At 36.2% G+C, this 16,175-nt stretch overlaps 1 protein-coding gene across 4 annotated transcripts in view; it reads right to left on the bottom strand.

The window, feature by feature from the left end:
- Positions 1 to 2,174: 2,174 nt before the first annotated feature.
- FXR1 (FMR1 autosomal homolog 1) overlaps positions 2,175 to 16,175 on the bottom strand; it is a 51,861-nt gene continuing 37,860 nt past the window's right edge. Inside the window, exons 11-18 of one of the 4 annotated variants that reach the window (XM_084769800.1) lie at positions 15,500 to 15,586; positions 14,340 to 14,397; positions 14,190 to 14,252; positions 10,057 to 10,260; positions 7,902 to 8,102; positions 7,147 to 7,227; positions 3,862 to 3,953; positions 2,175 to 3,215 (exon numbers count right to left, since the gene is read on the bottom strand). In XM_084769800.1, coding sequence (XP_084625926.1) covers positions 3,048 to 3,215; positions 3,862 to 3,953; positions 7,147 to 7,227; positions 7,902 to 8,102; positions 10,057 to 10,260; positions 14,190 to 14,252; positions 14,340 to 14,397; positions 15,500 to 15,586 — 954 coding nt within the window. In that variant the 3' untranslated portion in view covers positions 2,175 to 3,047. Of the gene's footprint in view, positions 3,216 to 3,861; positions 3,954 to 7,146; positions 7,228 to 7,901; positions 8,103 to 10,056; positions 10,261 to 14,189; positions 14,398 to 15,499; positions 15,587 to 16,175 lie in introns of all 4 variants that reach the window. The other 3 variants (XM_084769798.1, XM_084769799.1, XM_084769801.1) reach the window with 3 other exon arrangements.

The raw sequence follows: 16,175 nt of genomic DNA, 5'->3' as shown, positions 1-16,175 counted from the left end.
AATATAAGTAGTTGGTCACTTTTTATCCCTAAGACTAATAATTTACAATGAAATAACAATAAGCTTAATCTACAGGCATGTTTCAACCAATAGTACATACTTTCAAGTTAACACTGCTTTCTTCAAGATTGACTGTTATCAGACTGGAATTCCAACAGATTAAAACACATTAAACTCTTGCTATATATTAAATAGGTTAGAAGCAATTATAACACCCTGATTAAACATGGTAGGAGGTAATGAAAATGGTATGGGATAATCCAAGCCATTTAAAAGCACATTAAGACTGATCCTGGAGACTCAAGAGTGAACCATCTATTTAGCACTTTTCGCTTCTGGCTCAGTGCCCTACTGTTCTTGAGCTCTCCTGATTTAGAAATGCATTGTTACCACCTGCACTTAAAAAGTAACCCATCTAGGCCGGGCGGGTGACACATGTCTTTAATCCCAGCACTCAGGAGGCAGAGGCAGGTGGATTGCTGTGAGTTCGAGGCCAACCCAGTCAACAAAGTGAGTTCAGGACAGTCAAGGCTACACAGAGATACCCTGCCTTCAAAACCAAACCAAAAAAAAAAAGGAACTCATTTAACCAAGATCCTTTGCCTTTGTCCTCGGTAGCACCGAGGAAAATTTCCAAGAACCCACTGGACTGACATCCTGCTGAATTCCACATTACAACTTTATTTACAACTAAGAGTTTTCTGCGCCTCTGCTTATACTTTTTCCCGCGAAGAATTTCAGGATTCTTACCTTAACAACCCCTCATCCCCACCATCGGGAAAAGCAGATCATTTGCGACACTCCCATAATCTGAACTCCTAGTTCACAATCAGTTCAGGCTTACAAGTAACCCCATGTCTATCTACAAGCTTCAGAACTTCAAGCTGCACAAAACCTTTCAGAATACACTTTCTGCTTTCATATTTTGTGTAGGGTTTGTGGAAGAAGCTAATCTAACCAGGGTAGCAGCCAAAATTTCAAAAGGCAAAATACTTCTGGAGAGTTGGCTTTTTATTGACACTAAATAAAACTGACCAAGCCATCTGCAGCAGGGGTGGAGGGACGGTGAGGGATGGGGACAAACACCACCACACAACCCTGACAGCTCTTTTGTGTCTATTGGGCAAGTCACTGGATGGGTATTTTCAGGTAATGAAATCTCAGCTCTTAAAAGAATCATTACTAAATCCTGCTCCTCAAATGTTCTGGCACTACTTGATTTTAAAGATAGTTTAATCTTTATGACAAAAACATCTTAGGAAACTTGACATGGAAGAAAATGAAAATTTATACCTTCCAGTGTTATATTTCCCAGCCTCGGAATTAAAATTCGTTGTAGACTAGGAGTGTAGCTTAGTGGAAAAGTGTTTCAAGTCCCATCAGGCACAAAATTCTTTTTGCCCAACACTTCCTGGTTAATTTATGACACAGAACCAAGTAATTAAAAAGCCAATTATGTAACTTGTTTTCAAAATGAGGTTATGGTTATTTAATCTGTTGTAGCATGTTCTATACAAAGTACAAGAATTTCACTGTACATAACTCACTTCAAAGTCCTAATATCAGAACTTTAAAGATTAACTAAAAAAAAGAAATCTAGTATCAGTGCATGTCACTTAATTAGATTGTGATAGGCTATGGCTACACACTTATGATGAGAAATTGCCTATCTGTATTTGTATGGGAATTATCCTTCAGTTCATTTATAAAACAAACTCAGCATTTTTATGGTCATAATTAACAAATTACAAATAACAAAATTAAAGCACTTGTCCACAGGTCTGGGTAACACGTGGAACACAACCCCACAACAATGGAAGTATACATTTATCATTAAACTTCCACCTGAAAATTTCTTCATAAAATTAAGTCTTTTGAATGAAATGTCTTTAAATTTTTAATTACTGATTTTGAGTCACTGGTATAAACACCTTCAAAATCATTTCCATGTCACTCCAAAAGCACATCATTTGGCCTATTACTTAAAAACTGCTTACCATGCTTTACGTGTTAAGATTTTGGACGGCTCATTATGAATTATTAAAGTTAGATTTTAATACTAGACCTAAGAATAAATGCTTTTGAAAAGCAATCAAAGAATGCTATCCTAGGCCTCTACATAGTCCTACTTTGAAACAATTGGCATAAAAAATAGAAAGTTAAAAATCAGCAAATGGAAGATCAAAGTTTATTTACTACCTGCATACAAAAACATATTGCACATCAAACAACGAAAATCAAAAAGGGGGGAAAAAGGAAAAAAAGGGTAGAAAGAAAATGTGAAAGATACTCTACTAAAGACTAAACATGTAGTTTATACAGAATAAACCTTCTGGAAATTGATCTTTTCAGTAGTTCCGGCTATGTCTGAATGGACATGACTAGTCAGCTTAGTGTTTCAACTAAAGCTATGTTTGATTTTTAAATACTGTACACTTTAATAAATAAACCAAACAAAGCCTCAATGTAGAACAGTCACTGCCAATATCACCCAGTGTCCCTGCAGATGAGTTAACGTGTATTTCCAGTCGTCTGCAGAATTGCCTCTACAAACAGCATCTAAAAACACATTAAACAGACCAGTTTCCAGACTAAACTAATGAAGAAATTACAATTCAGTGCAAAATATTTTAGACTGCTTCATTCTAGTTTTCCTCAGGTGAAGAAGTGGTTGCATATTATTAAAAATGTAACAAAAGCAGCTAATGCTTTCATAAAGAATATTATGTTAGGGACCCCACCCCACCCACCTCCCCCCATCTCTGCCATATTTTGAAAACAAAATAACATTTCCTATAGCCAGCAACTTTTTTTAATGTTACATATACTATTCTCAAGGCACATCTGATGATATATTTTTAACACAGTAGGTGTCAAAGTATGTTTAACATAAGATTTCTTCAGGATCCCTCCCCTTTCTGAATTCCAAATGGAGGAACTGAAAGTGCGATGTAAGACTGGCGATCCATATTCTATCTTTGGCAAGCTTGTACAAGCACTATTGTAACTGTAATGTAAAACAACTGTAAACTAGGAACTTCCTTCAGTTATGAAACACCATTCACTGCTGCTTCTTGAGTGCTTTCTTCTTTTAAGGTCTTAGTCTTTTCTTCTCCTGGAGTACGTGGTAGCTTAGGAATTTCATCGCCAGAAGCGCTAGTTGGACCGTTTATTGCCTTTTCTGAAGGGCCATGTTCTTCAATCACATCTTTTGCCTGTCAAAGGGAGACAACTTTTTCAACATCTTTATAAATAAATCTATAGCTGAGGAGGAAAATAACTATATAAACATTAGCTTTAAAAATAAAAAGATTAACTTTTTATGCCATAAAGAAAGCATTTTAAATTTAAAACATATACCAATGTACTCGAATTTCAGGGTTTTAAAGCTGTATTGTCTCTAGTATCACAGAAAGCACCTGCACTGTTCAATGAAACTTGCACCTAATATCACAACCACTGGGAAGTTCAACATATAAATGGTGTAAACAGCCAATACAGGAAGTAGAACACCAATCACTCATTTTACTCACCTTCTGAATTTATGCATTTATGTATTAATCATTGTAAACATTTAACAGAATTGAAATGTAAAAGGTCTATTCCCACTTCTGAAAAGAAGTATATAGCCTTCTAAGTATCAAATAAAGTAAATGCTAATGTGATATCTATTTTTGTAAATGTCTGGGGCTCAAGCATGCATATCTTCATTTATCAGGGGCCTGGAATAGAACCAAGGAATATTATCTCTTAGGGGAAACAACTGGCGATACAGTAATTAAGTAAAAAAATAAATAATTCTAAACAATACGGAAATAATAAAAAACAAAACAAAAACCCTACAGGTTAAATTCTCCTTACCATTTCTTTCTTGTTTTTAGCCAAAGTTTCCCTTGGGAGGTTTCTTTGTCTGCTCTGAGACTCAGCTCTAGAAATATAATCTGCAACTGTGACTGTTAAAGATGAGAAAAAAATTACAGGTGTTGAAAAATACTTCTAAATTCTATTATGGATAAAGAGTAATTTCACTATTAAGTAAACTAACGGTGGGTTACCCAATTTCAAAATTCTACGCTGGGTACCCACCTCTGAACAAAAGCAAAGCTTGAAAAATGTGTCTATCATTTTATTTAGTACTGACAAGAGAAAAATTCTTTCAAGCTGGAACTTGAGGAAATCTAGATTGAAGTCTTTCCCCCCCCAGGAATCCAGCTATCTCCTGGTTTATCTGAGATTGTGGGACAGATCTGGTGTAGCAACCCACGGCTAGAACAAGCACTGCAGGTGTGGTGTTCTAAGTTCTGAGGGCTGTTTGCAATTGGGGAGGGGGACAATGATGATACAAATAATGATGAGACGATTAAAATTTTTAAGTTTTTTTTTTTTAATGGGGGTTGGGGTTAGCCCTCTGCCCATGAAAAAACAGCACAATTGAGGTATTGAAGTGGGGTATTTTGTGGTTCCTTCCTCAATTTCATACTAGACAGCATTTATACTATCTGATGTTCAGACTTAAAGTAAGTATAGGTAAACTAAGACAATAAACCACAATTGGGTGGACACTTTTCAGGGAGAGAAAGGAACAGAGTAAATACAGAGATACTGTCCCATCAACTTGGCTATCCTGCTAGGTCTGAAATGTGAGATAAGTCACACAAAGTAGAGTAAACCCTTTCTACCAACCTAATAAATGGCCTCTGTTGTATTAGTATTGTGCATTGGCCTCAGGACTTTAAACTCAAAATTCCTAATTTTAAATAATCATTTTATATCACAGACTAGGTTGAAGAAAACCCCCAACTCATAAAAGTAAAAAGGAGTCAATTTTATATTATTTGAAGCCACTGTTCTGGGGAGAATTGGTCTATTAGATTCATGCAGCTAACAAAATCATTTAATATAGTAAAAGGCTGCACTGTATCTTAGAATTCATTCCTTTTAATAATGCTTTACCTAACATTAAGAATTTTCAGACTCTGGAGTAGTGGCACACACCTGTAATTCCAGCACTCTGGGAGGAAGAGGCAGGAGGATCTCAGTGAGTTCGAGGCCAGCCTGGTCTACAAAATGAGTCCAGGACAGGCAGAGCAATTGATTACTTAAATGAACCTTAAAGATCATTTAAGCATCTTTAATCAAGACTTTTTTTTTTCTTTAAAAGACAAGGGTTTCTCTGTATAGCCTTGACTGTCCTGGACTCGTTGAATGAAGACATTTTTTATTAGAAAAGTACAGATATTTCAAATCTAAAGGTGCTTTCCTTCCAAAGTATAAGGAATGTTCATTCTGAAGCATTTAAATGGCTTCTCATTTTAAAAGCACTACCGAGCACAAGCTACTCATTTTGTCTACAGAGTGGGGTGGAGGGGCAACCCAATGAATTATTTTTTTTCTTAGTGTGGACCTCAGTGACACCTGAAGAAATGCATCTATGTCAAGATGGTGCTGCACAAACAGGCATATGCTCAATTTAAATGTATACTAACTACTCCTATACAAAGGTAAAACTTTGTAGTGATTAGTCCAAAGTTAAGCAAGTTAAGTGGCACTTAGTTCTGTTCCTTGCCCCCAAATAAAAGAGAGCTAGTTAAGAAACTTGTTTTATAGTTCTTACACAATACTGCATCTTAAAATTTCAATAGAAATTTAAATTTCAAGGAAAAAAATCTAGGCAATTTTACGGTATAATCAGGATCCTGGAATTTCCTGTGTGAGCTTAAGAATCAACTGACACCACCATAGTGCCATGTTATCTAAGTACAGAGAAGACCACTAATGGTTAATTTATATAGACATATGAGCAACTACAAATTTTAGACAAAGGAAGAACAACTATCAAGTTTGTGTGGAAGCTGTCTCCCCAGGCTGCTGCAGGGACATGAAGAAACTTTGGAGGAGGTAGGGACTGGAAATAAAGGAATTTGGTAAGAAAACCCACAATGGCTCTTAGGAACGGTAAAGAGAGACTCAACAGCACATCACTGTCAAAATTATCAAAACTCCAAATTAGTCAGTTTAGTTAATTCCATTCAAAATAATCTAACTCTTTTAGAAGAAATGTACACTTAACCATCATCACTGGCTGAAGTTATGTTGAAATTTATTGCAGGTTAGTTAGCCCATACTAATAGCCAGAATGTTCCTCATTACAAAGTGGGACTAGAAAATACTGCTATGCCACTTTCAAAACTAAAATTCATGACCTCTTCAACTAAAATCATTTCTAACGTTTAGAAGGAAAAGGAATATAAAGGGAAAACTTTTCTGAACTCTATCTTTGATAAAAGCACTATCTTTAAAACAAACTCTTCAGAATGGGAATTAATGCCCATAACTGACTTTCCAAATGTCTTTACAACTTCTGCACTCTAAATAAAGATTTACAATTTACATTATTTGGGGAAAACACATAAAAGAACATGTTTTGGAAAGAATGCAAAAATTGATTGGTTTGAAAGGGGTTTATTTCTACTGCACACAATTTTTTCATAATGAATATACAGTGATTCTCTGTACATAAGAAATGAATTGTGTTCAAAATAAGACATAGCAAACAAGTTTCTTTCCAGTTACCAAAACTTGTGACAACATAAAATACTGAATGAGACTAAGTAAATACTAGTCAAATGATTAGTATGTGTCAAAGAAAAAGCACCGCACTACAGTAACACAAAAACATTAACATGCATCTTCTTTTAAGAAAAAAGACTTATACATTTAAAAAATAAATTTGAGTTCTATACTCCCGCCAAAATGAGGCACCCATTCTAGATAACAGTAAGCAGGAACCATGCAAAAATTGCCTAGTTTTGCCAATCAACCTCCAACACAATTCACACTGTAGCCCTGCAATGGCAGCCCCCATTTTAAGTTAGAAGAAACTGCCAAATGAATAAAGTAAAGATACTGAGAGCATATCCATGGAAGAAATTAAAAGACAACATTAGTTCACTTAAGACTGGATACTAAACATTTATATTGTGAAGAAAGAATGCATTTTCTTGAGCAGTGTCATTAGTTGAATAAATTATGCAATGCAAATTCTGAATGTATATACACACATGTGAACATGTAACTTTTAGAATGCAGACACATGACATTTTTTTCATGCTTGTGACCTGACACCAACAGGCCCACTCAAGTTACCTGGCTGTCTATCTTCTGCCTGACCCCTGAAACGACGCCTGCGGCTACGATTGCGTCGCTGGGGTTTTTTTTCACTATCATCTGTAATTGCAAAGTTTACCATCAACTATTCTGACAAAAAAATAACAAAACAAAAAAGAACAAACAAAAAAATTTTTTCTTCCCTTATTTAAGGAAGGGAAAGAGAAGCTTTTAATTAAACATCAAAGATAAAGCATACAATACTGACCAAGAATTATATACATTTTTATAGCAGAAAGCATTCCACTTTGGAAATTAAGAGAGTTTTAACTCATAGTAAAGCAAACTGCTATGTAATTGAAACTACCATCATCATTCAGGAATATATCATTTCCCTCCATCATATCTTGGGTCTCAAAATTAGTGACATTTTAGCCCCTTATAATAAATGATAGCTCTATACATCCCCTCCCCACCCCTAGCAATGTACCATAATTATTATTAAGGGGAAAGAACTAAAAGAGTTTTTAAAAATTCTGTTCATGGACAGTAAGTAAGATCAGCTGAGTATTTATACTGATTTAATGGTATGAAAGGTCAAAATGGAGCCTCCCAGTTTCAGATAGTTTGACAAATATGGCAAGCACCTATCTCCCTCACTTAACCACTAAAAAGATCATTTCTGAATTATATATATATAATATATATGTTATATATATTATATATATATAGCTCAGCCATTATCAGTATATTACAATCACACACAGAGAACTTCTCCCTAAATGCTTACATACCTAGCCCATTTTCATTAACTGAGGCTGTATCAGATTCAGTCATTCCATCCATCAGAACAGCATCTTCATCGGTCCTTCGTCTACGAGACCGCCTACGACGGTTAGTACTGTGATGAGATTCGCTGGCGTCAGTGTCTGCAGTCTGATCTGATTCTGTATTATCAAGTAAGCTGTATGGATTGCTGTCTGGATCTTTGAGCACTATATTCATGTCAGAGGCAAGAAATATTCATTTAAGAGGGCAGCAGTTAAGTATGCTTGATCTACCGAATTATATACACTAACCCCCCAATAAAAATATAAGCCTGAAATAAAAGTTTGTAATATAAAAATGATTAGACATAGTAATTTTTAAGGGGAGTGAAAACTGTAAAACAAAAAGTGTGTACAGATGATATATTAATATCATATTACGCTGGGAGTGGTGGCATACCCTTTTAATCCCAGCACTCAGGAGAGGCAGAGGCAGGTGGATTGCTGTGAGTTTGACGTCAGCCTGGTCTACAAAATGAGTCTAGGACAGCCAAGGCTACCCAGAGAAACCCTGTCTTCAAATACCAAATAAATACATATTATATATTTCATAAATAATTTTCTAAAAAAAAAAATCTACATGGGTTCATGAAACCAATGCCCATGGATACTGAAGGATGACTAGATCAGAAAATACTATAGTACCTACTAATTCTGACATTCATACTCTTAAGTTAATCCTACCCAGAAAGTAGAAAAATAAAAATGAGGAGAAATATTTAGCTACTAGGTGACTGTAAGAGAGTCATTGCTTCTCTTACAAATTTGAGGTGACTGCAGCTGTTCTGTGTTAATGGACTATTTCCAAATAAAAAAATCATCTGCATCCAAGACCTAATAAAAATCAGTAAATTATAAATTAAAGCAATCAAACCACGTCCACACAGGAATAAACTAAATCAGGCTGAAATTATAACTGGTTATGGAAAAGAACAATGTTCAAACAGTAACTTGTGTTCCAACTCTAAAACCAAAACATAAAGTGAACTTAGAAAAGAACAATTTCAATATACAAACGAAAGAAAAGTGCCCGTCTTACCTATGCGCATCTACTGCTTCCAACACTCAAATTACAGAAGACAGTCACCTAATCACCATTACTCCTACGTTTTCCTTGATAACAGTTAGCAAGCTAGTATCTTTACAAAAGATACTAAGTTTATTAATAATAAATACTAAATAATACATTTATTTTGTAATTCTACAAAATATAATTGTATAACAGTATACAGTCTATTTTAATACAAAAATTACTTTTCTGAAAAAACTAAGTTGAATTTTCATAAATAAAATTAAACTTAGGGCCCAATGAAACTTGTGACCCAATTACTGAAACTCTACTCTTCATTTTATGCTGATTTGTTCCAGTGTTTGTACATTAACATGTACTTTTAATATGCAAAGACTACTCTAAGACTTAAAGTAGTACTTTATAAATATTACACATGATCTTCTTAATGAACACACAAGTAATAGTGCTAACATACCATGCTTTAAAATAACCTCATCCATGTGCCCTGGAAACCCTCCCCCTCTTGCTCATTCTACTCACAGAGCATCCCGGCAACAACTACCATAATAAAAATATAATCAAATGACAACAGCCAGTAGATGCTTGAACATATGGAGTCCTTAGTCATCGCTACACTGTATCTATGAGCATGTGGTGTGCCCATGCACATGTACAGATGCCTACTCTGTAATTGTTCTTATTTGCTAAGCCACCTTTCCAGTCCCTCTATATGCCTCTTTATGGTTCAACTACTCAGTAGATTTTCATAAGAAATGAGTCCACATTTTTCTCTTCTCAAACCGTAGCAAAATAATTCTTGGGAAAACAAGAAATATTACTAATTACCAAAGATCCTAAAATGGAAAAGGATAAATGCAGTTCTCAAAGAAGAAGAAACCAGCCAGCTGAAAGTTCTGACCCATATATTGGAGTCATAAGGAAACCTTCACTGGGCATTACTTTACACGTTTCCTCTATCAGTCACTTTACAGTCTACTATGTTCTCTAAGACAGTAAGCAGAACCACAAACATCCTAGGAGAGGAAATAATCCGTGCAGGGTTACACTGTTTACAAAGCATGAATGCTGACATAGTATGTAAAAGACTACCAGAACTGATGGAGGATTTGCCACCACGTGGTCCACCACGACCTCGACCCCCAGAAACACTTCTGCCTCTTCCTCCTGGGCGTCTCCTGCTGTCTCGCTGATGTCGAGTCTCTCGATCATCTTCTCCTGCCAATGACCAATCACTCAGCTCGTCTTTACGCTCGGATTCTGTTTCAGATGGGTTAGACAGCTCAGAATTTGTACCTTTGTGGGGAAAGACAGCATATAAGCCAGTTAGGTGCATATGAGCAGAAATACTTAAGATTTGCAAAACATTATTTGCTAAGCATCATTTAAATAAGCATTGTAACTGTTCTGAAGAGAGCAAAATGAAAAGTAAACTTTTAACGCAACCATTAGACAATTGAGAGGAAATGTATACAAAAATGCAGTTGTCATAAAGGTCTCTGCCCATTTTTAAATTGATAGCTTAAATCATCAGTAGAATGTTACCCAATACCTAAAAATAAATTTAGTCATATTCAGAAAAACTAAGTTTTAAGCAATAGTGTTTCTGTTATTACTGACTTGAGTATATATTTTGCTCACACATTTTAATAGCTCTCAAATCAGAACACTTATTATAACTGATAATCTCTCTTAAAACCTGAGTGTTTACTTATTTGTCAATTAAAATACTATTGCCTCAGATTAGCATGTTACTGTTTCTGAGGAAACAGCTAACTAACAACTACTAAAACGTGGTAGCGCACGCCTTTAATCCCAGTACTCGGGAGGCAGAGGCTGATCGCTGTGGTTCCAGGCCAACTTGGTCTACAAAGTTCAGTCCAGGACAGTCAAGGCTACACAGAGAAGCTCTGTCTCCAAAACCAAACACAAAACAAACAAAAACCCCAGAAGACATGGTCACTGAAATGAAATCCATGTATCTTCTCCAGAAGTTGATATCTAAATCACACCATTAAAAACAGCCCCCTTCTCCTTCTCTTATTTCACTGAAAGTAATGTTTGTCTATCATGCCATGTGTTACTATTCAACATTTCCCTCTATAGATATACAATGAAAAGGTCTGTTAAAGGGTGAAACTTAATCTTATTAGTGTCCTAAATGTGTCCTAATGTGCAGAAATGTCCACTTGATAAATGAGTTTGCTCTCTTATTTTGAAGTTTAATGGTTTAACTCCCAAATAAGATGCAATGGAACCCCTGAAGCTTGGTCACAGGTAAACTCCACGAGCAGTCAGTGTAGTCGTACAGCACTAGTGCTCCTGAGACAGTGAAGCAGAAGCAAGAAGGTGTGAGGAATGAAGCGCTGACGTACCAATGCAAATTATACAAGAAAAGATGAGAAACCGTCTTGCAGAGAAAAATGCCATTTTTTACTCTCAAGTGTGTGTTAGAATGAGAACTCATAAGAGAATAACGCACCCATTTTTAACACTTATTTGTCCAAATGCCAGAAACACTGTAGCTGAATATTGTAACTGTTTAAATTAGACAACTGTCATCTCATGAACAGTGAAGCAAATCTGTGCAGTAAACTATTTTATCCTACCCAGGGATAAAAGCAAGGAAACTACTACTTAAACTTTAACCTAAATTCATTATTTTGTGGGACAAACATCTCACTCACACACACATGCATACAAAGTTGATAAACTAGCTAATACTAGTGTTTTATGATCACAAAAAGTCAATTATAAGGCTAAACCATGACATGAGAAGATTGTCTTAAAATATGTGGACCCAAACTATCTCATGGGTCTTTAAATCCTCCTCCTCATGTCATAAAAATGACAGCATGAGGACTCTGTTTTCATTGGCATTTTAAAAATAGAGGCAGGCAAGCAGAAGCCTGGAATGTTAAGCTAGCCAGTTCCACCAAACTTGCAAAACACAACAACCCTGCAGCCCAGGAGATGTGTAAGAGGTTAGCCCAGTGAGACAACGGTCAGCTATACACTAAGGTGTGCAGGTCATACCTCTAGGTTACTATACAGGTGACTAATTTGCTCTGCTGAAAATAATGCAGGCACGTCAACATCTCAATCTTGTAAAGTACAAGCAGGATAAAGGAAAGAAATCCCAGGCCAGGCACGGTGGCACACGCTTTTAATCCCAGCACTAGGGAGGCAGAGGCAGGCAGATCACTGTGAGGGTGAGGCCAGCCTGGTCTACAAAGGGAGTCTAGAACATCCAAGGTTATACCAAGAAACCCTGTCTCTAAAAACAAAACCCCAAAAAACAAAAACAACAACCAAAGATATCCCAGAAAAGTTTTTTAAAATGAGCCATGATATTCACAATCACAACTTGTTTTTAGCCAATTTTCATAATCAAGTCTTTTCTCTACAACTTCTATTATTCTTATCAAAATGGTTCCTTATCATTTTAAATAGTCATGTAATAAAAGCTTGCATTAAAAATATTTTATTATAACCAAAATGTGATAAACTTCTAAGACTCAAACTAAGTTAAGCACAAGCTTAGAAATGTTCTCCTAGTAAACATTGCTTATACAGTGTTATTACCTAGTCCTTTTGCTAAGTGTTCAAGAACATGTTTTTAAATTCAAATGGTCATTTCTCTAAAGTTACTTCAAAAATACTGCTTCTCATTCCACAAAGCTAATTCTGCCATCTACTGAAGGATCTGTATAGTTTTGCAATCCAGATAATTTCCATTGCCATTTCCCCATATATTTATTATCTACTCCTCAACCATCTTTACCATTGTCTCCCTCATCAATAAACAGAGGTCTCCGACCCTAATCAAACTGTTGAATGGCTTTTTTTCACCTTGACATACAAAAGTTGTATATGATTGTTAATTTAGGATTAAAAATACAAAGATATGGTTTTAAATGCTGGTATTAAATATACTTCTGGAAATACAGCATTAGCTTACAATCCTTCATTCTCTTAACACATGCAGACTTTCATTTGCAAGCTTTAGTACTGTGCTTATGAAAAAGAAAAATACAAAATAAATAAATAAAAGTGGGCTAGAGAGATGCTCAGAGGTTAAGAGCACTAGCTGTTCTTCCAAAGGTTCTGAGTTCAATTTCCAGTAACCACATGGTGGCTTACAACCATCTATAATGAGATCTGGTGCCCCTTTCTGGCATGCAGGTGTACATGCAGGCAGAACACCCTATACATAGTAAATAAATCTTTTTTTTTTTTTTTTTTAAAAAGAAAATGAGATACTTCAATGTACGGATACAATACTAAAAAGAAGGGATACTTAGCCTTCTCCCTGTACAAGTGAAACACAACAGAAGTGTAGTGCAACATTGTTAGATTCCTTAGTTAATTCAACAAGAAGTCTAGATCTGAACCTGCACAGTGCAAACCTGCATTCACCTCTACTTTCTGTAAATGCTTCCTATTTTGGCCTAGGTTCACAAGCATTTCCTCAAAACAAGATGAACACACGGAGAAGAGAATAAAGAACAGAGGAAGGAAATGAAGGAGGGTGGGCAGGAGGATCAGGTCACTGCTAAGATCCAAGTCCAAGTGGAGAAAGATGGAACAACTTCAAAGCTGAACAAGAATAAACGAGAATTTAAGATTAGAAAATTGTTAACGTCACAGGATCCACTGATCTGCTCCTATCCTAGGCCCCAGCTTCAAAGTGAAAATATAAAAATGTTAATTATAAAAGGTTGACTACCTTTTTAAGCCTTCATTTTGAAGACGCGTTGCTACAAAAAACCAGTTGCATGCAACAGGGTACTAAAACACTCAAGCCTGCTAAATCAAAAAAGTCTATTTCAAAGCTGCTAAAGACTTATTATATGCAATGCTGATCTAGTGATCAGTTTACTTTTCATTTGTGCTTTTCTTAGAGGTAGCAGTACCATACCAAGATTCTACAGGAAATGTACAAAACCACATTAATTGGAACACAGGCCACGTGCCCATTCACTCTTTGTACTTGCTCAGTATAAACTACCAGCTTAAAAATTATGCTAGAAATTGTATTTCTAAGTGTTTGTAAACTATATACCTTTCTCTGTAACTAGTATGTCACAACAGGACGTATACTTCAGAACTACCTTTCACCCTCAAAAACAAATTAGACCTAGTATGAACAAAATGTACGCAGCATCTAAACTAGAACCATTACTCCACACACTATTAGAGGAATAAAACAATGTTCTCTTTACCATAACCGGAGGTGTAATTAGGACCGCGACGACCTCTGCCTCTTCCACTATAAGACCTAGAACCTTGTACAGAAGAGACGGTACTTTCATCAGTGGCATATCCTTTCTCTTTTTCAGGCCCTCTGGTGGAAGAAGGTCTGAAACCCATACCAATCTGTCGTAGCTGTTCATCAATCTGCAGGCGCTCCATTCTTAGTTGTTCCACTTCCTACAATCAAAACAAAGAACTGTTCTTGCTATTGGCGTGGGTGCGCATGCATATGTACTTCTGCCAGCCCGTGTGAAACTAGGGGTAATCACCTTTACCTGCTAACCTCTCTTCCCCAGCCCAAGTTCTAGCTCTTTAAACAGGGAGTTAATATTGTGTTAAAGGTATTATTAGTGAGCTACTTTACAATCAGATTAGCAATATCTTGAATTATTTATGACTGAGAGGAATAAGCAGACTTATTTAGAAACTAAGGTCCATCAACATGTGAAGGTAGTAACCCATCTAAGCAAAGCTATTGGCTAGGAGTTAGAATACAGAAGATAAAACTCATTTGCTCACAAGGCCAAGACTGACAGTTCAAAGAAATGGGATGATATTATCAAATATGCTTTCAAAATACTAGTACAACAATGCATTAGAGAGGGGAAAAATATATACTAGAAATAGAGAGCAGGATATTACAACAAAAAAACAAAAGGAAGAAAACAGAAACCAACAACTATGATGCTTACTGACAGGTGCTCTTTTTCTACAATCCTTGTACATTATGTTTCAACCAAATAAAAAAACGGTGCTGAAGGTGGAGATGAGAGGCTGATGCCTGTTTTGGCTATCATGCACTTGGCTCTGATGTCCATCTCTAGCAACTCACCCCTCCCTCAGAATTGATGGAACAACATCTATTGGGAGTAAAGCAGCTGACTCAAACACCAGTGTTATCAAAGAGAACCAATTCCACCTTGCGAGCAGATGGCAAAAAAACATGAAAATAGAAACCAAATGGCCCTAGCGAAGAGCACACAGCTATTGTAATTAATGACAAACACTACACACCTCAAGAATGGCCTTTTAAAAAAAGAACTGTAAAAGCTCAGAGAGAATACCCTCCCTCCACCAAAAATATAAGGGCAAAGAACATTTTATGCTTAGGTTCTCAGCAAAAATCAGACAAAACTTAATTACAAATATTTAAATATACAGCCATTACCATAAGCAAACATGTTCAACAAATAGATACCTTATTTGCATCAGGTATATAACATCCACACAATAAATGCAACAGGAAGGTACATGAACTCACTGTGAACTGTATACATACCTTTAAGTAAGCAATGTGATATTCTAGAAGAACTTGCACATTGCCAATACTTTCTTTAGTGCCGACAAATACAAATGGAACCATTCCCTATGGGAAAGGAAAACATCTTGAATTTAAGACAATATATAATTTGGCAAGTTTTTCTATGACACACAGTAATTAATCTGAAATGCCTTGTTTGTGGTAAAATTTACATTTCAATTTGAGTTTTAAAAAAATTGGGGCCCAGGCGTGGTGGCGCACACCTTTAATGCAGCACTCGGGAGGCAGAGGCAGGAGGATCACTGTGAGTTTGAGGCCAGTCTGAGCTACAAAACAAGTCTAGGACAGCCACAACTACAGAGGAAACCCTATCTCAAAAAGCAAACAAAAGGGCTGTGGAGAAGGCTCAGAGGTTAAGAGCACTTGGTTGCTTTTCCAGAGGTCCTGAGTTCAATTCCCAGCAACCACATAGTAGCTCACCACCATCTCTACTGGGATATTCTGGCATGCAGGCGTACAACGCAGACAGAGCATTCATATATAAAATTAATATATATCCTTAAAAATATAGTAGTAAAAAGGGCCCAAGCTACACAGAGAGTAGTACAGTTAAGTTCTTCTTCATCAAGGAGAACACACAAGGATAAACTTACTCTGAAATAGGAATACTGAAAGGCTAGTGGGAATAAGACAA

This window comes from Acomys minous (genome assembly GCF_964271855.1).
Source record: "Acomys minous genome assembly, chromosome: 19".
Lineage (NCBI taxonomy): Eukaryota > Metazoa > Chordata > Mammalia > Rodentia > Muridae > Acomys > Acomys minous.
Note: the sequence above shows the minus strand (reverse complement) of the source record. Positions and strands in the feature narration are given on the sequence as shown.